Raw genomic sequence first — 25,109 nt, 5'->3', positions numbered from 1 at the left:
GCCGCCGCCGCCATTTCGGGCGCTGCTGTGAGGCTGAGACCTGAGCCGGTCCGCTGGGCGGCGGGCACCGAGGCTGGAGGGGCGTGCGCGGCGGCGGCGGCCCAGCGTGTAGGCGTGGAGGCGGCCATGGCGGGCAACTTCGACTCGGAGGAGCGGAGTAGCTGGTACTGGGGACGGTTGAGCCGGCAGGAGGCGGTGTTGATGTTGCAGGGCCAGCGGCACGGGGTGTTCCTGGTGCGGGACTCGAGCACCAGCCCCGGGGACTATGTGCTCAGCGTCTCTGAGAACTCCCGCGTCTCCCACTACATCATCAACAGCAGCGGCCCGCGCCCGCCGGTGCCGCCGTCGCCCGCCCAGCCTCCGCCCGGTGAGGGACACACGGGACGGGAGGCCCCGGGCGTGGGTGAGGGCCGCGGAACTCTCCAGTCTGGCCGGCTGCTCTTCTCGACCCTTACGAGGGTGGTGGGCAGAGGGCTGAAGTGACTGGGGCAATGTGCAGCCTACTGCCCGAGCTCGTTCCCACCGAAAAGCGGGAGTGTGTGGGGGAGGAGGACCGAGGCCTCTGGGTGTGACTTGGGAGGACGGCCCAGGGGAAGGGGAACTGCTTCGGCCCAGGGTGGGGCTAGCGCCGGGGAAGGCTGCAAGGGTAGGGCCGGTCAACGTGGGCACAAAGAGCTGAGGGGGATGTTGGCACTGCGGGGCATCGTTTGGCAGCGGTACCCAGAATGTGTTCGGTAATCCTACAAGTGCTTTAGGCTGAAAACACTTCCTGTAGTGTTGAAGAGCCGGGTTTGGTCACCCTCCCCTGGTGGCCTTTGATAGGAAGTCACCCCATATTGGCCGGGAGGGTTGGAGACACCCTCAGGAAACAGGTCAGCTTTTTCCTTTCTTGGGCATTTTTCCAAAATTCTTTTACCGTCCTCTTCCTCCGTGGAGGACGAAGGGAATGAACTAAGTGCCTTGGTGATAGAAGACAAAGTCGTCTTAAGACGAGCCCAGAACAAGTTGATGCTTGGCTGACTGTCCAAAAAAAATCTTAGTGGCCAGAAGACTACCCTCAGCAAGTAGGAGGTTTTGGTTTTCAAGGTGCTTAGTGAAAAAATGATTATTTAGAAATCAATGGAAACAACCCATCCCCTAAAAGTGAATGGGTTTCATTTCTCCTTGAACTTGTATGTACTTCAGGGCCTCTCTTTGCTTAGTAACTTGTAATTTGAGTCTTCATGGAAATGAGGAGCAAAGAAAGCCAGGTGGATTCTCTTGAGTGCACTAGGTCTTCCTTCCCAAGATGGCTTGGGGGATTTGTGCACTTAGTACTTGAGAGTTGTAATTCTGAGGTTATCATTTCTGTGTCACAGGACCAAGAATCTTAATGTCTTCTCCCTTTTTCCCAAAGTGAAGTAAGTTTCCTCCTGAGCAGCTGAGACTAGATCTAAGCCATTGAATTAGCTACTGAGCCAACCTTTACAGACTTGCTCTTTTAGGATAATCCTATTTGAAAGTGATGGACTCTGGCAAGAAATAGGGAGACAAGATAGGGAGTCTCTTTGCTGTTAACACATAACCAATTAAAAAAAAATGTATATGAAGTCTTTAAGTCTTTAGGTCTTTCTCAGTCTGGTTGATTTAATAGCATTATAACATGACTTGGGAATTTTGATGTCACATATATTTACCCCAAACTATATATATCCTACTTTGATGCCACCTGCATGGTATGGTATCAAAAGTTTTATATCACATACATGGTGGCAAACGCTTTGAAATTCAGTTCTTACCTTTTGTTGGTGCGTACAATTTGTTGTTTGTAAAATTTGGAAATGACAGCAGACTGCTTTGTTTGAAAGTTCCCCACACCTTGACGTTGTGATTTTATTTCTCAAAGCTCGATTGCTATAGAACTCCACCTTTTCACAACAGATAAGAGTTTAGATCATTGGCCCTGGAGAGAAGGTGAAGATTGCCAAAGTTTGTGGATGGGGTGTGGAAAGTTCACTGGCATTGTGGTAATGCTGCTCTCTGCAGTGTACTCCATTTTCTGCGCAGGGTCATTGATTCAGCTACTGCTTTTGTAAAGATGACTTCATTTTTGTCCTCCTGTCCATCAGCTCTTCTTTTGAAACCATGCAGAGAAATTTTCTTGAATTTTAGAGAGGCACATGCAAAATTAATCGCTGGCATTTATTGATTGCTTAGTCTATGCCAGGTACTTTGCTGAGTACACTATGTGCATTATCTCATTTACCTTCTGTAACAGTTCAGTGAGGTACTTACCATAGGACGTAAGTACGTTTATCTCCATTTATTAAAATATTTCCATTTCATAGATGAGGAAACAAAGTCAGAGATTTAGTAACTTGTCTAAATTCTCACAGCTAGTAAGTGAGCTGGTATATGAACACAGGCATTCTGACCTGAGAGCTGTTACTGTGTTCCTTTCTGTCAAAACTGTTCTCCTTTTGTGATCCTGTTGTTGCATATAAGGAGCTCTGGTAGTGTAGTAGTTATGAATCGGGTTGCAAACCGCATGGTCAGCAGTTAGAAACTACCCGGGGTTCCGCGGGAGAAAGATGAGCTTTCTGCTCCCGTAAAGATTTACAGCCTTGGAAACCCTGTACAGGGTCGCTATGAGTCGGAACCAACTCCATGGCATATAACAACAACAACAATTGGTGCACATAAAGGACTACCCTCAACACTTTAGTTTGCTTTAGAGTTCTTGGTTCTGTTCAAAGACCAAATGGAAAGGATGGTAAGATGAAAACTGGCTTTAGCCCAGTATACATAAAGAAGTGCTTACGAACCTTATTTGGTAAATTAAATATGGGAAATGAGCTTTTTGTTTAGGATTACATGGTGTATTTCATGCATATAATACATAGATAAAATTCATATGGAATGACTTAAATATAGCTGTTGGAGGCTTAGGGATAGAGTAGGCCAGGGATTCTCAACCTTTTCTATTGAACTTACTTTAAATTTATTTGAAGTGTTCTTTTCTTAGAGGCTATGTTACTGTTGCCTAGGAGGGCCCAGGGGCCTTAAGAGGAAGGGTTGGGTCATGTCTCCTGGTCATATTGGGTTAGGTGAGGAAGGCCTGCAATAATTAATCCACTGAAACATTGATGGACTTCTAGACCTTGACCAGTATGCTGTCAACAAAACTTAGTGTGAGTTAGGAGAGTAATGAGCGTGGGCTGTGGAGTTTGGGTTTGAATCTTATTTACCTGCCACTTACTGATTGTATAAATTTGGGCAAGTTATTTAACTTCTCTGCCTCAGTTTCATTACCCGTAAAAGGAAAAACAATAATACTTAACCTTGTAGGACTCCTAGTGTGGCGCTGTAGGATCAGCACTGGCGTATGAACCATAGCATCATCTGTTCAGACCCACCAGCTAATTCTTGGAAACCCTATACAGGGTTGCTCTGAGTTGGAACTGATTCAACAGCACTAAACAACAACAAATAGGTTTGTGAGGATTAAATGAGTTTTAAGTGATGAAGATCAAAGACCACAGTCTTCAATATTGGTTGCATCTTATATAAAGAAAACAAAAATCCTCACCACTGGAGCAGTAAATACCAACATGACACTGTGGGCTAATGCGTCAAACTGCATAGTCATTTGAACTGCAAAGTCAGTGGTTCTAGCTCACCAGCTGTTCCTTGGAAACCCTATACAGGGTCGCTATAGATCGAAATCGACTCGATGGCACTTAAAAACAACAGATGGTGAAAAGATTGAAGTTGGGAAGACTTCATTTTGCTCAGATCAACCATCAACACTCACGGAAGCAGCAGTCAAGAAATCAAATGACATATTGTATTAGGCAAATCTGCACAAGATCTCTTTAAAGTGTTGAAGAGCAAAGATGTCAGCTTGAGGACTAAGGTATGCCTGACCCAAGCCATGGTATTGTCAATAACCTCATATATATGTGAAAGTTGGACTAAATAGGGAAGACTGTAGACGAATTATGCATTTGAGTTATGGTATTGGAGGAGAATATTGAAAGTACCATGGACTACCAAAAGAACAAACAGATCTGTGTTGGGAAAAGTACAGCCAGAGTGCCCCTTGGAGGCCAGGATGGACAAACTTTGTATCACATTTTGGACATATTGTCAGGAGGGACCAGTCACTGGAGAAGGATACCATGTTTGGTAAAGTGGACGGTTGGAGAAAAAGGAAGACCCCCAACAAGATGGATTGGCACAGTGGCGACTGCAGTGGGCTCAGCCTTGAAGTTGGCCCAGGACCAGGCAGTGTTCTGTTCTGTTGTGCATGGGGTCGCTATGAGTTGGTACTGACTTGATAGCACCTAACAACAACAATAAGTATCAAATGCCTAGAAATGTGCCTGGTATATAGTAAGCATTCAGTAAATATTAGATCTATTAATCGTGTGAGTAGACTGTAAGATGGGGAGAGTTGAAGCTAGATGGAAACTGCTCAGCTTTGAGGTGTTCACAAAGGCACGTACTCTGTGGGTCTGTGAGCAAAGGTAAAGCAGCATGTTTTAACGGGCGAAGTGCTGGGCTGGAAGGAGTGGATGACCTTGGTGGGTCCAGTACAAGAAAACAGGATGGTGCTTGTTGCTGCTGTTCCTAGTGGGTGCAGGAAGCATTAACTTGCCTCTTTGGGGAGTTGGCGGGCAAGAGCTAGGGTGCTAATTGTTTGCAGTGGCTCTTCAATATTGTGCTGAACCAAGCCACTTCTCTGGAGGTAGTGTGGGACTGCTGATTACATATGACTGTCTTTTTGCACCTTTTTCTGTAGTTCACAAACCTGGTCTTAATGTCTTATTCGCCCGCTCTGGACTTTGCTCTTCAGTGTCAAGGTATCTGTCCACCCAGTGACTTTTGGAAAAATTCTCTGAGTTACTCATGGGTTTTATACTGCCCCCTGTCCCACACAAAGAAAAAGGACTAGTTTTGTTGTAGGACTTCTCCAAGCCTTTGCTGTGCTCATATGAATTATGATCCTCTAAGAGAGGTAGCCACTGGATGGTGGGCTTTTGAATCTGTGCTTGGTGTACAGAACTTTGGAGAAGCATCTTGAGGTTCTGTGGAATCTTCTCTGGGAACAGTAGCAGACTCTGGATTCTGGTTTAAAAATTTGTGAAGGAATTCAGAGGTTTGAGGGAGCTATTAAACTGAAGTTGATTTTTGTTAGGCACCGTTAATATGCCAGTCACTGCTAGGAATTTTATTAAATACGTATTTGGCCCAGTTTTACAGAATGAGAGGCTGAGGTACAAAGAGGTTAAATAACAGTTCATAGACTCCATACAATAAGCACTGGAATGTGAACCACAGGTCCACGGTTTGACTCACCAACTGTTTCCCTGGAGAAAGATGAGGCTTTCTGCTCCTTTGAAGATTTAACACCTCTATGTAGGAAACAATATAGGAGCTCTGGTAGCGTAGTGGTTACGAATCGGGCTGCGAACCTTAAGGTCAGCGGTTCGAAACTACCAGCCGCTCCGCGGGAGAAAGATGAGGCTTTCTACTCCCGTAAGGATTTACACCCTCGGAAACCCTGTACAGGGTCAGAACCGACTCGACGGCACTTAACAACAACAACAACAACATATAGGAAACAATATAGAGGTCTTGGTGTGGCACTGTGGGCTAATGCGTCAGACAGCAAAGTCATTTGAATTGCAAAGTCAGTGGTTCAAGCTCACTAGCTGCTCCTTGGAAACCCTATACAGGGTCTCTATGGGTCAGAATCGACTCAACGGCACTTAACAACAATATATAGGAAACTGTACAAGCTCGATATGAGTCGGAACCTACTCAACAGCACTTAACAACAGCTGTATAGCAGCAGACCATACAACTTGTCAGCCTGAATCTGCAAGGATCATGTTTATATCATTTTTAGAAAGTTCTATTTGCTTTGGAGAACCAGGCATCTTGATACCTCTTTAGGATGCTTTCCTCAGATGGAAATCAGCAAGCCTTTTTGTATTGGACAAGTGGTGAGGGTTATGTATCTAGACAACCTCTTAAATACCATAGATAGGGTAGAGGAAATAGAAGGTGTGGGAATTAAGGAAAGAAGTGGGAAATGTTATGAAATCTAGGAGAGACTGATGATGGAGTCACTGGTGGTACCCATGCAGAAGTCATCTGCCCTCTTCTAGTCCCTGGAGTACTCCAGTGTTCTTACAGCCTTCAAGGAAGTGGGATTGTGAAAACTGAGGGCAGAAATGCTTAGAAGTAATGACTTGAGGAGGTACTTAGGAATCAGAATACCGAACTACTTGTATTGATTGTCATTTCTGAATGTGTTGGTTCAAAGTAGCACATTCAGAATTCACAAAGTTGATGTAGAAGTCAGGTTTCCTAAGTCCCAGATAGCTATGAGAACCCTGTTGTTAAGTTCTGTTCTCTAGCCTGACTGACTGTATCTCCTTCCTTTCCCGCTCTTCTATTTCCTGCTTTTGGCTGTTTGTGGTTGGAAGGAGATGAACCAGGGAAAAGGAGCCGGAACACATAGCTGTGGTGAGGTTTGGGCTTATCTGGGACTTATGTACAAGTATGTTCTATTCTCTTCCCTTCTTCTGGAGTTTGAATCAATGATGCCTGATTCCTCCAGTATTTAACCGCCCCAACACAGCAGGCATTTCTCTGGAATTAATGTGTCATTAGAACAAAAATAATTTCTGTATAAAGTATGTCTTAAAACCTTGGTGTTTTGCTTCTGTTTGTGTTGGGATTGCTAGACCAGACACAGAAAAACGTTACATTGGGCCCAGTTCAGATTATGTGGAACAAGGAATGAAAGTAACCAATTACCTACCTTTGTACCAGATGAACTGCCAATTTTCCTCTTTCACTGATCTTTCTAAGGGACTGGTAATCTTTTTTGTTCTTTTAAGCCTCCTCCCTGTTTCTGGCCCTCAAAACCATATTTCACTTGGGCTAGTATAGTCATGGAGGAACCATAACAATGGATGACTAGAAGTGGTTGCCTGCCTTATAGTGAAAAAAATTCCTTGGAAATGTTCAGGATATGTGGTCAGAGCTGCTCTTGTGATTTTGTATCTCAGCCCACTGTTGTGGTGTTTTTTTGTAAGAACACATCTCTAGTGGCAAATGAAAACCAGAAAAAAAAATGTCTAAGACATAGTGCTTTGCTGTTTGTTTATCAACTATGCTTTTCATGCCTTCATATCCCGAACTATATTGTGAGCTTCCTAAAGCAGGGACAGATTTTCAGTTTGTTTTTTCCTCACTTCAGAATTCTATTCGTTAATATCTAACATATAACTGAGCACTTAACTGTCTGCCAGCCATTGTTCCAGAAGGAACAGTAGTAAAAACCATTTGGGATAAATTCCATCCTGATGGATACTCTTTTGTAAGGCAGTTACCACTCTGCCCTCAAAACTGTCTTGACTAGATAATGCTAAATAGGTCTACATGGAGCTCACACTGACCCTGTCCTTAACATGATTGCTCGCTTTGGAGGCTTTGTCTGAATTAGCCTAATGGTAATAGGCTAGATGCTGTGCATCTCCTCAGTGCATATTAATTTGAATAGGAATAGTACCCATCCTGGTGTGGCACTGTGGGATAATGCACTGTACTAAAAGGTCACTTTGAACCACAAGGTCAGTAGTTGTAACTCACCAGCTGTTCCTATTATGAGTCTGAACCATAATCTTTCTGCTCCCTTGAAGATTTAACACCTCTATATAGGAAACAATATAGAGGTCTTGGTGTGGCGCTTTGGGCTAATGCATCAGACAGCAAAGTTGACAGCACTAACACAATATCCCAGTAGTGATCCACCTCAGTCGAGAGACTCGAGAATACAACACCATTGTGCTCTCCTATGGCCCTAACTAAGTCATCTCTCCACTCCTATTTTGGAACAAATGGGGTCACTTTCTGTTGCTACCTGATGGAAGTATTTGCCATAGATGGATAGTCACAGGTCTGGGCATTTAGGTCAGTGTTTTGAATTGAAAGTCAGCCAGCATTCCTGAATTTGGACTGTTAACTTGTTCCAGTTTATAGCTGTAAATACCACAGAAGGACTTTTGGCAATATAAGAAATGTTTTTTATTTACTAATGTTAAAATGCAACTGCCCTTTAAATTGTATCTTTTGTTTTTCATCATTCATTTAAGTGGAAAGAGAAGACATAGAGGACTGGATTCAAAAGTTGATCTTATTTTTTCAACCGTATCCCGTAGGGATCTGAATTTTAAATGCACTTTTTCTGGTCAATCTGGAAGAAGTACTTTTTTGTTAGGCATTATTTGAGAGTGGCAAGTTAGTCTCGATACCTGGCTTCACAGAACAAATGACTGACTTTTAGATAGATGGGGGACAGTGTCATCTTGTTAACAGCACTGGAGAGGCTAGATTGGACAGAGACAAATAACTCTCAAAAAAAGTACAAATAGGCGATAAATATGAAAACTTTTTAAAAATTGAACATGGTATTTAAGAAAGGTAACGTTTTCTTAATAAATTGGCAGTGGAAACAAGAACTCAGAAACTGATGGTAGGAGTGTAAAGTATACAGGTTTTTTAGGGCAATTTGCGTTAAGCTTTAATGTTCTTACCCATTGATCCAGTAATTAGTTTTCAAAGGCTTTGTCTTAAGGAAGTACCAAAAAATGTTCATTAACAGGTAAGAACAAGAATGCTCATAAAAGAGTTTCTTGCAATACTGAAAAATTGAGACTACTTTATAGCCACTAAAAATCATGTTCTTGAAGAAAATTTAAAGGTAATGGGGAAACTTTAATTTTACAATATGGAAAAAGAAAGATATAAAATGGTATACAGTTAAGTAACATCTTGTTGATTTTTGACTCAGTGCCCCTGTGTAGGGTTTCTGAGGTTGTATACAGTAACCCAGTTAAAAAAGACATGTATGTGTCTAGGACATAACCTAAAAATGATGAGTGGTACTGTGGGTAGGGCTAATGGTAATAAAAACAGAATACATTATTTTATTGTTAAGGCGTTCATGTCGGTTCTGATTCATAGCATCCCTGTAAGGTTTCCAAGGCATTAAATTGGGAGCAGAAAACCTCATGTGTCTCCTAGGGAGCAGCTGGCAGATTCTAACTGTAGATCTTGTGGTTTGCAGTCCGTTGCTTATCGGATAGAGCCACTGTTCTCCCCATTACTTTATTAGGAAAACAAAATATAGAAAAGTCCAGTGAAGATGATTTGATATTTGAGAGCTTAGCAGAGTGCCAGTTAAAGATTTGTATTCCTCATTGAAATGTTTTTACTTATTTGAATTGATATATGTTCATTTATTATCTTTGCCTTCTAAAGGTTTAGGGTAGATATTGAAGTAAACTTCTGTGTCCAGGAACATACACACCTTTCTGTCATAGTAATTTTCATTATTCCTACTATGTCTTTTCTTTTGGACCCTCAGATTCAGTATTTTAGCATTTACTTTTCCGAGCATCCTTGTTTATCCTTGTTCATGACCTGTTTCTTCTTAGAGAACAATCTGACTTCCATGTTTTATTAAAGTGAAGGCTTTTGCAATTGATATTTAAGCTGTTAGCCTCGTAGTTTCTCTTTCTGGGGTCCTTGGTTCTTTTGCCTAATTCATCTTTTTTAGCTGTCAGAGATGAAATTGAGATCAACAATCTTAGGTAAAAGAGTCTTCTAATATGCAGTTCCTCATTCTCGATGTGCAGTGGATGTAGGTACCTAGTGTAGATACTAAGCTTTCCCTACTTGCTCCTGGAACAGCTCCTGGGTCCTAAGAAAAAGAGCTTGCTACGTTTCATAAGGTTGAAAAGATTACAACAAAACCTTGGATCTTAGGATACTCTAAAAATGAGATAGTAGCAAAACATTGGGAGAATGAACCAAAAGGCCCCATGTTGCACATCCTTTGACCCTGACGGGCCTTCTGTTCCTTCCCTGTGTTGGGTAGTAATGGGCATCTTTCTTCCCAGCTAGATAGTGTGTTTCTGTTTGATATGAAGAGATTCTTTTTACCTAGACAGGTGGTGGGTGGTTGGTTTCTCTTAAATATTGACTAAAATGTGTGTGATAAGTGCTAAAAATCTATATTTTGTTTCTAATATAGTACATCCTTAAATAATACTCTACTTTATTTTTTCCAGGGGTGAGCCCTTCCAGACTCCGAATAGGAGATCAAGAGTTTGATTCATTGCCTGCTTTACTGGAATTCTACAAAATACACTATTTGGACACTACAACGTTGATAGAACCAGTTTCCAGATCTAGGCAGGGTAGTGGAGTGATTCTCAGGCAGGAGGAGACAGAGTATGTTCGAGCCCTCTTTGACTTTAATGGGAATGATGAAGAAGATCTTCCCTTTAAGAAAGGAGACATCCTGAAAATCCGGGATAAGCCTGAAGAGCAGTGGTGGAATGCAGAGGACAGCGAAGGCAAGAGGGGGATGATTCCAGTCCCTTACGTCGAGAAGTATAGACCTGCCTCCGCCTCAGTATCGGCTCTGATTGGAGGTAACCAGGAGGGTTCCCACCCACAGCCACTGGGTGGGCCGGAGCCCGGGCCCTATGCCCAACCCAGCGTCAACACTCCGCTCCCTAACCTCCAGAATGGGCCCATTTATGCCAGGGTTATCCAGAAGCGAGTCCCTAATGCCTACGACAAGACAGCCTTGGCTTTGGAGGTACATAATGTGCAAAATGTAGAAAGAAGAGACCTGCTGCAGGGTCTCCCTTTCAGACCTCTTAGAGCTTTGTAGGAATGCTGAATACCAGCAACAGCACTGTGATGATGTTGAACTGATTTTGGCATTAAATGTTGGGTTTTCTCTCTCTCTCTTTTTTTTTTTTATAAGCCTATTTTAGAATAAGCTTAAATCTGTATAGTTGAATGTTTTGATTGATCTACTAAACATCCTTTGACTAATAACACTACCTGAATTCATAGGAATTAACCTAAAGCACTGTGCCTCATCTATATCCTAATCTGTTTCTTTCTATTTGTCATTGTTTAAAAGAAGGTGGGTTAACACAAATTTGAGTATAATAAGTGGTTTCTATCAAAGTATTAAAGTAAAGTTTTCTCACAAAACAGACTGCGCATCAGAGGGCATGAGATTTCTTATCATTAATTGCATTGGTTAGATAAGAATTAAGAAACAGGCAGGTTTGAAGAGGTCCATACTCAAGTATTATTTCTAAGGAGCAACAGATTTACTTGTTTTTTGTTGTTGAATTCATTTTACAGGCAAGAAGCCAGTTCCTCCTGAATAATATTTGTTTTTTTACTTGCTAGTCATTATCATTCTGAAGCAGTTTTAAATATTTACAGGAGCAGAAAGCCTTATCTTTCTCCCAGGGAGCACCTAACATGTAACCTACTATGCCATCAGGGATGTTAATCACAAGGCTATCAGTTCAGATCTACTAGGCGCTCCATGGGAAGAAGATGAAGCCCTCTACAGGATCTCTATGAGTTGGAACTGACTCGGTAGCACACAGCCATCCACCCAGTTATTGTTGGTAGCACATCTTCTGGCTCACCAGAAGTTACAAATTGTGTTTATTTGCTCCTTTAGTTTGTTTCTTTTTTCCTTCCTATTTTCTTGAGTTATTTAGATTTAGTTATTAAGCATGAAAACTAGAACAGAAGTGATGATGTTATCCCATCTTTTAGAGTTTACTTATATGGTGACTTGAATGTAAGAAAGTAGCTGTCATAACAAAAGGGTGAAGTTATGTGGGAACAGATTGTCATAGGATGAACAAAAATGTATTCTTGTTTTGACGAATAGGAGATTCCCCCATAAATAAGTGTTAGCCCACAGAATGGGCTAGAATTTATTTGAACCAATCTCTAATATTAACACATTTGACCACATTTGAATTTTTTTAAGGTTTTGGTCTAGTGGATATAAAGGAGGATTGGTTGAGTCTTAACGGGTGTGACTAAAGAATGTGTATTTTTAACAATTGTAGTTTTTGAGGTAATTTTGTGACTTAAAAATAAGTTCTTGTTTTGATTAATAAATCCACCATTTGCTGTCTAGGCCACTGTACTTTTCCTGTGTAGAGTTTGGAAGATAAAAGCAATCGAAGTTTCTAGCCTCATGCTTTCATGTCAGTTTAGTGCTGTGCACATGACGAATGTGACTCTGGACTTCCATTGCAGACCTTGTTAACACTGGGCTGGGATGTGAAAGTGACAGTTAATACCCAGGAAAGAATAGTTGTCTCCTTCATTTTGCTTCCATTTGCATTTCCTTTCTCAAAGAGAATTGTTTTTAATGATGCCTGTCTTGAATATTGAGGCTTCACTGCTCAAAAATGGTTGAGCTTTTCTCCCTACTGTGAAATAACAAATATTGTGAAATAAAGATTTAAGTAGAAAACTAGTTTATGATTTCAGTAAACTTTTTGGTTTGCATATATTGGTTTTCAGCCACATAACACTTATTGTGGAAGATGGCCTCTTTCATTTTAGAGCCAGTGCCCCTAAGTGATAGCTTTAAAAAGAACAACAGGTGTTAACTTAGCATCTGAGAGTTGAAGAGCTGGAAAGCACTTCAGACATCTTTACCTAAAGTATGGAAAAAAAACCCCTGATGATTAGGGAGATTGAATGAGGTTGTCCAGACTAGTTAGAAGTAGAGATAAGACAAACCCAGATTTAGCTTGACACCTTTATACCTATCTGTATTTCCTTTTGCTGTTCTCTTCACTGCAGTTTGTCTATGTTTCATTGACAGCCTACCCTTAAGTTGTACTGTCTGCAGTCTGGCACAGTTCTCCCTTCTATCTTTGCTTTTTCATAGGAACTGGTGCCTGGCCCTGTTATACTCAGGCTGGGAGATAAGATTAAGCTATGCTTTCAGACCTAACATTCTTGTGAGAAAGGCATTAATCACCATTTAAATGAGAAGCATAATTTGACTGACTTTAAATTCAGGTTTGTAGATTAGCAAGATGCATTTTAACGGAGTGTTGATGAGTTAGAATTGTTAAATTTTGGAATTGGGCAGGACTCGATATATTTGACATACCAGCAGTTTTCAGACTGCTCCTCAGTGTCCTAAGAGTTCCCAGGTGGTACCTAGAGAAAGGGAGAAAGCTGAGGATACAAGGCTTTGATTTCTCTTTCTTGCTTTAAGTAAAGCACCTCCGCTTTTGTAGCTGTATTATACAAGGGAGCTTAAAAAAATGTGGGGAAATTCCATTGTCTTTTTTTTTTTTTTTGATACTTAACTAAGTTTAATGTACAGACTTGTTGGATGTATACACAGGTTAAGTTAGATGAGGTCAGGTGCTGTCTAGCGTAGTAACCCTATGAACAAAAAGAAGGAAACCCTGCACGGTCCTGCACCCTCCTCACAGTCATTCCCATGTTTGAGTCCATTGTTGCAACTACTGTATCAGCCATCTTTTTCGCTGGTCCTTAAATAAGTCATGATGTCCTTCTCTAGGGACTGGTTCTTCCTGATACCGTGTCCAAAGTATATGGACAAAGTCTTATCATCTTCACATCTAAGGAGCATTCTGGTTGTACTTCTTCCAAGAGAGATTGTGTTTGTTCTTCTGGTAGTCCATGGTGTATTCAGTATTCTTCACCAACACCATAATTCAAATGCATCAATTATTTCTCTGGTCTTCCTTCATAATTGTTCAGCTTTCACATGCATATGAATCAATTGAAAATACCATGGCTTGAGTCAAGTGTACCTTACTCCTCCAAATGACATCATTGCTTTTTAACACTATAAAGTGGTTTTTTGCAGCAGATTTGCCCAGTGCAATATGTTATTTTATTTATTTATTTTTAAATGCCTTATTGTGAACTATGTGATAGTTTACATGGGTGAACATTAGCTTTACAATCATCCTATCGTATTTCGTTTCAGTGCCATGGTAACAATACCTCCATGCATCATCAACCAACCAAAGGGTATACCATGCAAGCCTGCCCCCTGGTTGTCAGCACACAGCCCCTCTCCCTCTCTGGGTCCAGAGACCCCAGCCGCTCCACCCCTCCACATCATCGTCTCTTCCTCCATCTCTGGCGTCACTGTTTCTCTGGTTAGGTCCCACAGTCACTTTTCTCCCCTGATGGTCCCAGGGACCTCCACTCCTAGACTGTAAAGTCAATCACTCCCTTCCTTTTGCTACAAAATGTCTACCTTTACATTTCCAACCCTCACAGTCAGTCCTGATAGCAATTATTTACTATTGTACCACATGAGTGCCAGAAATATTGGTGATTCTACCCTCCTCTGCACCCCCTGGATCTAGGCTTCCTCTTGAAAGCTTGTAAACCAGTCACTTCTTGCCTTTGTAGTCCCCCATTTTGGGTAGCTAATGTCCAAGTTGCCCATCCCTGTCCACTCTGTGTATTAAGGGGGTAGGAATGATCCTCACTGTTAAGATTTGTTCCTCTTTTGAGTTACTGCATCCATAGGTATAGGTCAGATTGTATCAGATTACTCTTTTTTTTTTCCCTGTTTCTTCTAGTTGAGTTCTGATCATCCAGCCATTGAAGCCAGGTCAAGTGGGTATTATCTACAGTGTGGGTGTCTTTGTGCATATGTCCTGTCTTCATATCAACTGAATGCTTCACTCTCCACTCTAGTCCTCTGTGGCTGTGTCACTGACTCTGGGCCCAGGAATCCTCAGGTCTTGCCATACTGCTGGCCAACCAGGTCTCCATCCAAGTTTACAGGAGTCTGTTGAAAGTGGTAGGGCTTAGCTTGCAGCTTCATTGCTGTTTTTCCCTCACTTCCCCTTATTGGTAACCAACGTGGTCACCAGTGAGAGTGCATGTCTGCTTGTGTGTTCCTATTGAGTCTTAGTCTTGGAAGGGTGTTTTCCTTGAGGGGACCTGTTCACTTGCCTTGATGTCTCCCGGGCGAGCAACTTGCTTGTTCTTGTAGTAGTCAGTACGACTGTCATTATTGTTTTGTATTTTTCCTGTTGGTCTTTGTTTCAAGAAGTATCTTCTGTTTTTCTAGTCACTCCAGGCTGGTCTGCTTGTCCTTTCCAGTGGAAATTTCCCACCTCACAAGATTCTGGATAGGGTCCATTGTCTTTTAATTCTGTTATTCTGTGAATATTTTGAAACCCCCTTGTACGTTAGGGTGTCTGAGATTTTCTTTGAAGAAAAGGTTCTTGTGCTTGTGAAAAATATATATATCTTAAATAAAATGGTGTTCAAGAATCACCTCCTCTCATCTTACACAGATAGGTTTCCTGCGTGATGTATTTGCTGTGATCAGAGTCTCACTGTAATATTAGTTAGTTATTCTCTTTTCCTACCCACAGGTTTCTCTAATAAAGATGAAAGCTGTAGAAAAAAGGAATTAATTCTAAGTGAACTATAGTTCTATAGTTCAATTAACCATAATTTTGGGGAACATGAAATTGAACAAAACAGATACTATCTGTTCTATCTTAGAGCTCCTGATGAAGACAGACATTAAACAAATGCATCTGTGCTGTATGTTTTGAAGTAGAGATACTGGAAATAACATTATAACCAGTGTGGAAGCACATTGCAATTTTTGATCTCACATTCCAACTTTTTACTTGGCTCTTTGGTAGGTATAGTGATGGGTCTTAAAATTTTCAGGCGTTAAAGTTTATTTTATGCATCTGTAGAGTGCCCAGAACAGCTGTATTATCTTTAGATATGCTAATAATGTAACTCCAGTTCTCTAGTTCAGCTTGGGCTTTTGCCTTGCACATTGTGGTCAAGTTGGTTCCAACTTAGAGCAGCCCAGTATAGGGTTTCTAGGACTGTAAATCTTTACAGGAGCAGAAAGCCTCATCTTTCTCTCATGGTGGGTTTGAATTGGCGAACTTGCACTTAGCAGTCCAGTGCTTATACTACAGCGCTACCACCACTCCTTTGCCTTGCATTTGTTGTTAAGTGCTGTCTGACTCATAGCAACCTTGTGTAGGGTTTCCCAAGGAGCAATTGGTGAATTTGAACAGTCGACCTTGCAGTTCAAATCAACCTTGCAGTCCAGTGCATCATTCCACAGTGCCACACCAGGACTCCTTGCTTTGGATGATAAAAATGCAAAATGACCAAGGAGCATCTTGAGTGTTCTCAGGGTGGGACCTGTTCTTCAGGCACAATAGAGACTGCACACAACAGTAACCATCAAACCCCCATCTTCCCATGTGGAGCTTTGTGAAATCTGTGTTTGTTGAATGGATAACTGGAGTACAGATCTATCTCGCTGATATATCCCTTAGTTACAGAAGAAAAGGTGATATGGAAAGTCAGATTTGTCCAGTTTGCCTTTTTCTTGAATTGTAGCTATAGCTTACTGGTCTTTGAGACTGTTGTCTACTTTGCCTCTCCCTTCTTTATTCATTAGACATCCTTATTTTCAATTCAGTCTCATTGGGAGGGGTCTTTGGAAATAACTCAGGCATAGAGGGTAGGCCCTCTGATACCTTTCTAGATGATCTTTAACATTCATTTGAACATCTCTACTTAACAACAAATAACAACACCTTTTAATGGAGGAGTCCTGGTGTGATGCTGAGGGTTGATGCGCTGGACTGCAAGGTGGGAAATCTTATACAGAGTTGCTATGAGTTAACACCAACTCCATGGCACTTAACAACTTTTAAGGGAACTCAGCAGCAGCACAGCAATGTAGGCCCTGAACTTGGTTGGTTCGCATCACTCTAGTGTCTTAATTTTTCACAGTCACTCTTGGGCTAAAAGAAATACTTAACTATTCCTTTGTTAGATACTTAGGTCCAAACAATTTGAACCTGTGTAAGGTGGAAATCTGTCAAAGAAGGAAAATGCAAATGTTTTCTACTAAAATAAGCGGTAGAAAAGTTTTAAGACTGTATCCTGTCAAAGGCAGACAACTTGTGAGACCCAGAAAAACAAATTCTGGCTCTCACAGGTTTTGTAAGTTACTGTGTCCTAGTAGCTTAATAGCCATTTTAAAAAGAAAAACAAAATCTTAAATAACTACAATTATGTAACTAAGGAGATTTGTAGATTTTCAAACTAACTTTGCAGTCCAGCACATTAACCCACAGTGCCGCAATGTAGTAAGTCTAATGCTGAAATTGTGAGCTAGCTTGAGCTAGTAGTTCAAATGGCATCACAGATGGATATCAAGTATTCCTGTGCTCCCCTTACCCCCACCCCAAATTTGAAGTGCGTTGTGGTGTCCTGTGAGTTTGCTGTTAATTGTAATGCCCTGGCAGTGTATAGTTTGGAAACCTCGGATCTGACTCACTGTATTCATCTTTAGAAGATTCTTTATGTTGGACTGAAATGTACTAAGTGTAGTCATCTGCCCACCTTGTACCAGGGAAATGGGGAGGTCAGTTACAGACGTTATCACTTGTTGAATTAAAGAAAATATTTTCTGACATAGACTAGAACCCAGGGTGAGGCCTGTTCCCCAGAATTTTGCAAGATGCTTTTTCTCTTCACTTGGAAGCCTACCAGTTAGATCTCAAAGACCTGCAGCTCTCCTCCGTACATCTCTGTGCCCATTTCAGTCCATCAATAGGACAAGTGAATCATCAAGGTTGAATTGTTTTCACTAGTCTCCACTGACTTGAAAGACTGTGGATTGGCTGTAAATACTGCAAAAGGCCAGATAGGAAATATTTATTTCCAGTTTGTGGGCCATATGGTCTCTGTCACAACCAGTCAACTTTGTCATTGCAGTGAGAAAGCAACCATAGAAAAGTTAACAACAAGTTGAGCATGCTGTGTTCTAATAAAACTAGTTACAAAAATAGCAGGCAGGCCATAGTTTACTGACCCCTGCTGTCGATTAGTTTTTTTTTTTAATTACGTTGTTGTTGAGAATATGCGCAACATAAACCAATTAAAACATTTCTACATGTACAATTAATTCTATGACATTGATTGCATTCTTCTAATTGTACAAACATTCTTACCCACCTTTTTTGAATTATTTCCCCTCCACCCCACCCCCAGTAACACAAACACAAACTCTTCAATTTCCTGTCTGATGTTTGGACTTGCTCTTGTAAATTTGATACCATATAGGTAGTTCTTGGAATCCTGATATGGTGCTGGAGGATAAACTCAACTGCAAGGTCAGCGATTCAAACACACCAGAGGTTCCTCAGAAACCCTCTACAGGGTCACGCTTAGCAGCATCAACAGCTAGGTAGTTCTTAAAATAGCACAATGTTCAAGGCCAACATCGTAACTAGTAAAACTGAACTATTCTTTGGTTTAAGGGAGACTTCTAATTTTTCCCCTTCAGCTAATCTAAGTAATGTGTATTTGAAAATGTTTGAAGACAGGGCCCTGGTAATGCTTCCTTGTGTTTTCTTTTCCCTGGCTTTAATTATATGAATTGTGTATGTTTCCAAGGAGTCCTGATTGTGCATTGGTTAAGCAGCTCAGCTGCTAACTAAAGGTTGGCAATTCAAACCCACCATCTGTTCTGTGGGAGAAAGATGTGGCAATTTGCTTCTGAAAAAATACATAAAGATTTAAAGCCTTGAGCCCTATGGGGCAGTTCTGCTCTGTCTATAGGGCCACGATAAGTCAGAATCAACTTGGTGGTGATAGGGTTGGTTTTTTAGGGGATGGTGTGTGTTTCCTGCCTTGCATTTACTAGCACAATGCAGCAAGTCTGGATAAAAGAAATTCCAGCTGTGGTAGCTTTGATGTCTTTCCTGTTAGACACAGCTTCCTAATGTGTCCTGTATAGTAAATACCAATTTATTTCTCATATCGCTGACAGTCATTAATAGAGATCAGCTGGGTAGTTTTGCTCCTGAAACTAATTCTAGATATGACTACATCTACATCAGGATCTTGTTTGATTTTTTTGAACTACAGAGAGCTAGAAAAGAAACCAGTGTTCATAAAGTTCCTTGGGATTACAGAAACTGAAAATGGTTCCCTGATTTATATTCAGAATTGCTCCTGGGAATGTGGTCTGGAATCAGGTGACTGAAGAACAGACTGGATATTAAGTCAGTACTTTGATGTCTTTTTTTATTTTTTTTAATTTTTTTTACACGAAGTGTTTAGAGGTCCACCTCCTAAAGAGAAAGGTGTATTACCTTGTACTCCCAAGTCCTTTATAATGTCTTTCTTAGTCAATGGTTTGCATATTAGAGGTTTATTTTCCATTTATAATATAAACATTGAAATTTGTAGTACTAGAACTACTTTTATCACTGCATTCACTGGTGAGTATATTTGCATCTTAAAATTTTAACATTTCTGGGACAAGTACTCAGTTTTACTCTGTCTTTTCAGTAGTAAAGCAATTTCAGACCCATATATTTGCCCTTTCCCTCCCTTCAAGAGCTTTGATTTAGTGAGTTGCTTCCTAACAGGAGGAGCAGCATTGCTGCAGGCTTTGTTTTTAGTTTAGAGAAGAAATTACGCTTATATTTATGATAAGGTGTTCTTAGGAGTATTTGTATGTCACCTACTATCTCAACTGACTGCTTATAATTTTTCTCTTTTATCCATTTAAAAATCAAAGTTGTTTCAGAGTTATGGCATAGTCTTTCTTTTACCGTTTGGCATTTGAACCTCCCTACCAAGGAACTCTGGTAGCAAAATGGTTACAAATCAGGCTGCGAACGTTAAGGTCACCAGTTTGAAACTACCAGCTGCTCCACAGGAGAAAGATGAGGCTTTCTCTGCTCCAGTAAAGATTTACAGCCTCGGAAACCCTGTACAGGGTCGCTATGGGTCGGAACCGACTCAGTGGCACTTAACAACAACAACCAAGAGCCTAATCAGCTGTTAGAAATGTTTTAGAATATAGTGTTCCTTCCTCTATGGGATAAAACAAAAGGAGTCTGTATTAGCGATGGCTCTGGTGTTGGTCAAGTAATTCTCTCTTAGTGTAAAATCTTGCCTTGTAGTAAATCCTGCCCATTTCTTCCATAGAAACCTTAAAGAACCATGGTCTAGGAAAGTCAAGTGTTGTCCTACTTGTGGTGGAGACGCCTGTGTGGTTGTAGGGTGCTGATAAAAACGTGCTAGGTCACATTTCAGTTTAACCTGCACTTCTTAGAGCTCGGTGGGATGTGATTTAAGACTATATATAACATGAATGCTTAAGAATAAAGAAAATATAAAATGGAAAGATTTGTTTAAACTAAATCTAGATTTTGGTATCGGTAAAATGGGGGACTAGATATCCTGAAGAAACAGCTACAAAACGCCTAGAAAAAGCTATACTAAATATACATTCCATTTCTTTTTACTTATTTTTATGAGGTATGAAATAATTTAGTAAAATACACTAATCTTTCCTGTACATTTCAGTGAGTTTTCCATTTGTACACCTACCTGTGTGGTAACCACCTAAATGAAATGTAGAATATTTTCAGCATTCCCAAGGGTTCTATTATCAAGGAAAAAATGGATTGATTTATGACAGATATTAGGGATTTTAGCAGACAGACCTGAAGTTATCAGACCAATTTAACATGAGTGGAGTCCCTGGGTGACGAAGATAGTGAACATGCTTGACTGCTACCTGGAAGGTTGAGGTGTAGACCCACCCAGAGGCATCTTGGAAGAAAGGCCTGAAAAGTGACTTTTGAAAAGTTGGCCATTGAAACCCTATGGAGGACTTTTCTACTCTGACATAGTTTCCATGAGTCAGACTTAACTTGGCTTTTTTTTTTTTTTGAATGACATCAGTGTTTTACAGATAACGCAAATACAAATATTCTGTAAAAGAAGCATGCGTGATGTAATTGACTTTAGCATAGCATGTAACTAGCAGCACAGAGACATTGGTTCAAGGGACATGTGTGTAAGCATGTGTTTGTGTGTACATGTGTGTGAAGGATAGTGAGTTAAGGGCAGCTGACAGGCCATTAAGGAAAATTCAGTCAAATGTTAAAGGGCTGGTGTTGCCTCTTTCTGCCACACTGCAAGATTTTTAGTAAGGGAGCAAGTGATGAGAAAGTCTGAGAACTAGGATTGGGAATAAGGCAAGAAATCCTTTAAACTATTTTACTAGTCAACCAAACTTGACTTGATATCCTGATCCCTCTTGCCTCCAAAACTATGAAAATCTTTCTTTGTCATAGTCGGCCTACTTGGATGTCAGGAAATATGAATTGAAAAATCGCTGGGAATAAACATTAAAAACCTGGCACTAGCAGTTGATAGGGACTGGCTCTATTTCAAGGATGGACATGCAAAATCATCCTTCCTCCCCTTCTTAAACTGTCAACCTTAATCTTCTCATTGCTGCAGATCAAACTTCACTCTCTCTTATCTTAACCCTGGTATGGCTAGCATTCCCTACTTTCTGACCTAATTTCAGCGTCCTCTGACCCACAACAACACTTTAGACCCACTCTAGTTTTCAGATAGTTCCTTAGGAAATTACAGACAAGCCGAAAAACAAGTTGTTTCCTCAATGAGTTGAATCAGGTTGGTCCTAGAGCGGGCCATTGGCATGGTGATGAGTTGGCTTTAGCCAGTAGTTGACCTGGAGACATCCTAGGGAACCCTTACGGCCCTGGGAGCATAATTTGAAATGTTTTTGTAAAAAAGAGCATCAATGGATTTTGGAGCCAGGTGGTTGTAGGCTCAAATCACAGCCATGCCACTGGCATTGTTGGGTGCGATGGAGTCATTTCCAACACATAGCAACCCTGTGTACAACAGAACAAAACATTACCCAGTCCTATGTCTTCCCATTGTTGTAGCCTCTATCAATCCAGCTCATCTTTTTTTTACTGACACTCTACCAAGCATGATATCTTTCTCCAGGGATTGCAGTGAAATCTTTGCTGTTTTTTTGCAGCAGATTTGTCCAATGCAATAAGTCATTTGATTTCTTGACTGCTGTTTCTAGGGGTGTTGATCTTTTCTCCATTTATCATGTTTCTTATTGGTCCAGTTGTAAGGATTTTTGCTTTCTCTGTGTTTCAAGTCCATTCAATCTTGATGCCATGTTCTTCATAGAGTCCATCCTCTTGGGTTCTTTGCTCAGCATACAGATTGAATAAGTATGGTGAAAGAATGCCTTGACACATTCCTTTCCTGATTTTAAACCATGCAGTATCTATCTCCTTGTTCTGTTTGAACAACTACCCCTTGGGCTATGTATAGGTTCCACATGTGCACAATTACGTATTCTGGACTTCCCATTCTTTGCAGTGTTATGATCCACACAGTCAAATGCCTTTGATAGTAAATGAAGTACAGATAAACATCTGGTATTTTTTGCTTTTAGCAAGATCCAGCTGACATCAGCAATGATATCACTCATTCCACCTCCTCTTCTGAATCTAGCGTATATTTCTGTTTGTATGGCCCTACATATATCCTATAATCACCCAACCTCAGTTTTCTCATCTATAAATTGAGAACAGTTTTTCTTCCAGAGCTATGAGAATTAGAAAATAGTTTTTGTAAAACAGCTTCTACAGTACTATAGAATAGTGCAATAGTTGTTAATAAAATGAACAGTTTTGCTTACAAACCACTTGTGTGCTCAGAACTCAAATGTTAATAATTAAAAGGTGGTCCTAAAGGTTTTGTGGATTTTTGGTGTGATGCTATAGGATAAGTACTACACTGCTAACTCTAAGGTTGGTGGTTCAAATCCATCAGTTGCTCCTTAGAAACCCTATAGAGGGTCACTTTGAGTCAGAACTGACTCAGATGACTTAACATTCTTTAGTCCAGTCACATTCAGAGCCTTATCTCACCATTGTTCAGTATTTTGCCATAAGGATGAATTTGTTCATCAGGCTGACTTTGTCTTAAGTTTCATAGCAAGATAGAGTTATAGCCTGTATTGTCAAAAGTTTTTATTTGAGGTCACAATAGGAGGCTTTTTATAAACAGAAGCAAAAACGAAGTTGATTTTTGTCCACTCACTGAGTACTAAGTGCTAAGTGACATTGATTGAGCAACATGGTTTGTCAGTGAATGGTAGGGAGTAAGCAGGAGGGAGCTGATAGAATTTAGAAGTTGGGGCTATACCTGTACAAGTAGGAGAAAGCATGTCTTGATAAAAAGATGATAGAATCCTTCATTTTCTAGGACGTAATGAATGCCATCTGCTATGCAGGTAGAAGCAAGCAATGTGTGTACCAATGTTGACTGCGGGGTCATGCCACTCTATGCCAGTGAGAGGAGGAGAGTTCATCCATAGTGTAGGACCTGTGGTATAGGCAGGAAGTTGAGGGTGGTGGGTGCAAAGTAAAAGAATATGAGCTCAATCTAGTGAGGGTGGTGTATCCAGAGACACTTGAGATTTGCAAAAAGGTATTTTGTAGGATCCTTTCTACTCTCTACTGTGTTTTTCTTCACTGCTAAAAACACTACTTCTGCCTGCATTAACCACAAGTAACCAGTCTGGTGGCTGGGGCTGGGGTGGCAGTGTATAGCCATTTCTGTAATGTCAGCCCTAGAGCAATCACATGGGCAGGGTATGCCTAACCAGAAAATGGAGTTTTTCAGCTTGCGTTCTGAACTGGAAATAAAGCGCTCTCCTTATTCTCCTCCTGCAGGTCGGTGAGCTGGTAAAGGTTACGAAGATTAATGTGAGTGGTCAGTGGGAAGGGGAGTGTAATGGCAAACGAGGTCACTTCCCATTCACACATGTCCGTCTGCTGGATCAACAGAATCCCGATGAGGACTTCAGCTGAGTATAGCTCAACAAACAGTTTTGCTGACACATGGGAACAATCTTTTGTTTTGTTTTGTTTTCCAACTGCCATCTATACAGTTTTCTTACAGATATCAAGAGCAGTCTAGTTTATATAAGCATTCTGTTACCTGTGACCTTTTTTAGACTGAACTACTACATTCTTAGTCTTTCTTACCATATTCAGGGTACGAAACTGGAGGGCTGTGTATTCACTTCTGAATTAGCAGTTTTAGGTGGTCGTGGCTATGCCTGTGTGTATCAGAAGGGAGTGGTGTCTAGCCTCCTTTCTCTGAGACAATGCAGGTCAATCTGTAGAAAGCCAATAGACAGGAGAGGAGTGCTGCACACTGCTTACCCTGATTTACTCAATGGATTTTTTCATTCTGAAACCATACTATCAAATGGCAATAGACTGTTCCCTTGTGCCCCCATGCAGTAATCATGTACCGTGTGAATAGTACCCAATGGGATTGCGGTTTCATTTATAGAACATGACTGTTGTCTGACTCATTCTGACATTTCAAATCCTGAGAATTCTGAGGACACTACTAGAGGCATTTGTCTTCCTTCCTGGTCAATGCTTCATACTTTTTCTTGGGATATTTTTAACCCATGACATTCTTTTCCCCAAAATCTACTAGTAGGTGAACTCTTAGGTAAGTGTGGATTTTTATTCCAATTGAGAAGCGGGATACACAGAGCACTTTACTCAGTGCATAGCTTTAAGCCAGTATTGGATTCACTAAGTGGACAGCCAAATGCCTAGCTCTCTGCCTTCCCCCAAGGGGTCATAGTAGGTTCACACTGCTACGGAAGTTAGATTCCTGCCTAACAGGATCTAGCAGGCCATTTCTTAAGTGCTAGTATCCTAATAAGGGACTCTTGGAATTCCTAAATTCCATATACAGTGGAAGGACCAATCATAATATTCCATAGAAGGTTTTGGGGCCAAATTCTGCCCCCTGCTTTATGTACAACTTGTGTAAAAGTCAAGTTAGAATGACATGACTGTTGGGGGTAGGTTTAGTGCTTTGAAAAATGTCTGAATCAATCATGAATTACTAATGTATTATTCATTTCACATGGCCAGAATAGTGCTTGAAGTAAATACATTATAAACTGCTGTTATGTTTTGACTTATTTTCAAGTTAGTTTACAAACCCTATTCATCATGGAATGGTTCATATGGGGTCACATGCTCCAAAGAATAGAATTCTGAGACCAAAAATGATCTAGGCTATTTAGACTACAGTGTCAAACTTTCAAAGTTAGTTCCAGTGTAGAAAGGCACTTACTGGTCTATGGTGGGGCTAAGACCAATAGAAACATCTTGTATTTGGCTTTTGACCTCATTTGAGAAAAATAATCTACCTTTCTGATTGTGTGCATAGGTCAGTATGATCATTTTGCTTTCTTTAAACATGTACCAAATCATGGTAACCCAGTGACTAGCACAATG

The 25,109-nt window shown here is 40.8% G+C and overlaps 1 protein-coding gene across 2 annotated transcripts; it reads left to right on the top strand.

Moving 5' to 3' along the window:
• Positions 1-24,689, top strand: CRK (v-crk avian sarcoma virus CT10 oncogene homolog). 2 transcript variants are annotated; one of them, XM_006863222.1, is made up of 3 exons: positions 1-367; positions 10,131-10,666; positions 23,511-24,689. In XM_006863222.1, the coding sequence occupies exons 1-3, from the start codon at positions 127-129 to the stop codon at positions 23,646-23,648; spliced, it is 915 nt and encodes a 304-aa protein (XP_006863284.1). In that variant the 5' UTR covers positions 1-126; the 3' UTR covers positions 23,649-24,689. The 2 variants fall into 2 exon arrangements, with proteins under 2 accessions (XP_006863284.1, XP_006863285.1); XM_006863223.1 differs by having other exon boundaries at positions 19-367; positions 10,131-10,496.
• The last annotated feature ends 420 nt before the right edge of the window (positions 24,690-25,109 follow it).

Source organism: Chrysochloris asiatica, unplaced genomic scaffold (genome assembly GCF_000296735.1).
Source record: "Chrysochloris asiatica unplaced genomic scaffold, ChrAsi1.0 scaffold00054, whole genome shotgun sequence".
NCBI lineage: Eukaryota > Metazoa > Chordata > Mammalia > Afrosoricida > Chrysochloridae > Chrysochloris > Chrysochloris asiatica.
This window is presented reverse-complemented; position numbering and strand designations above follow the sequence as displayed.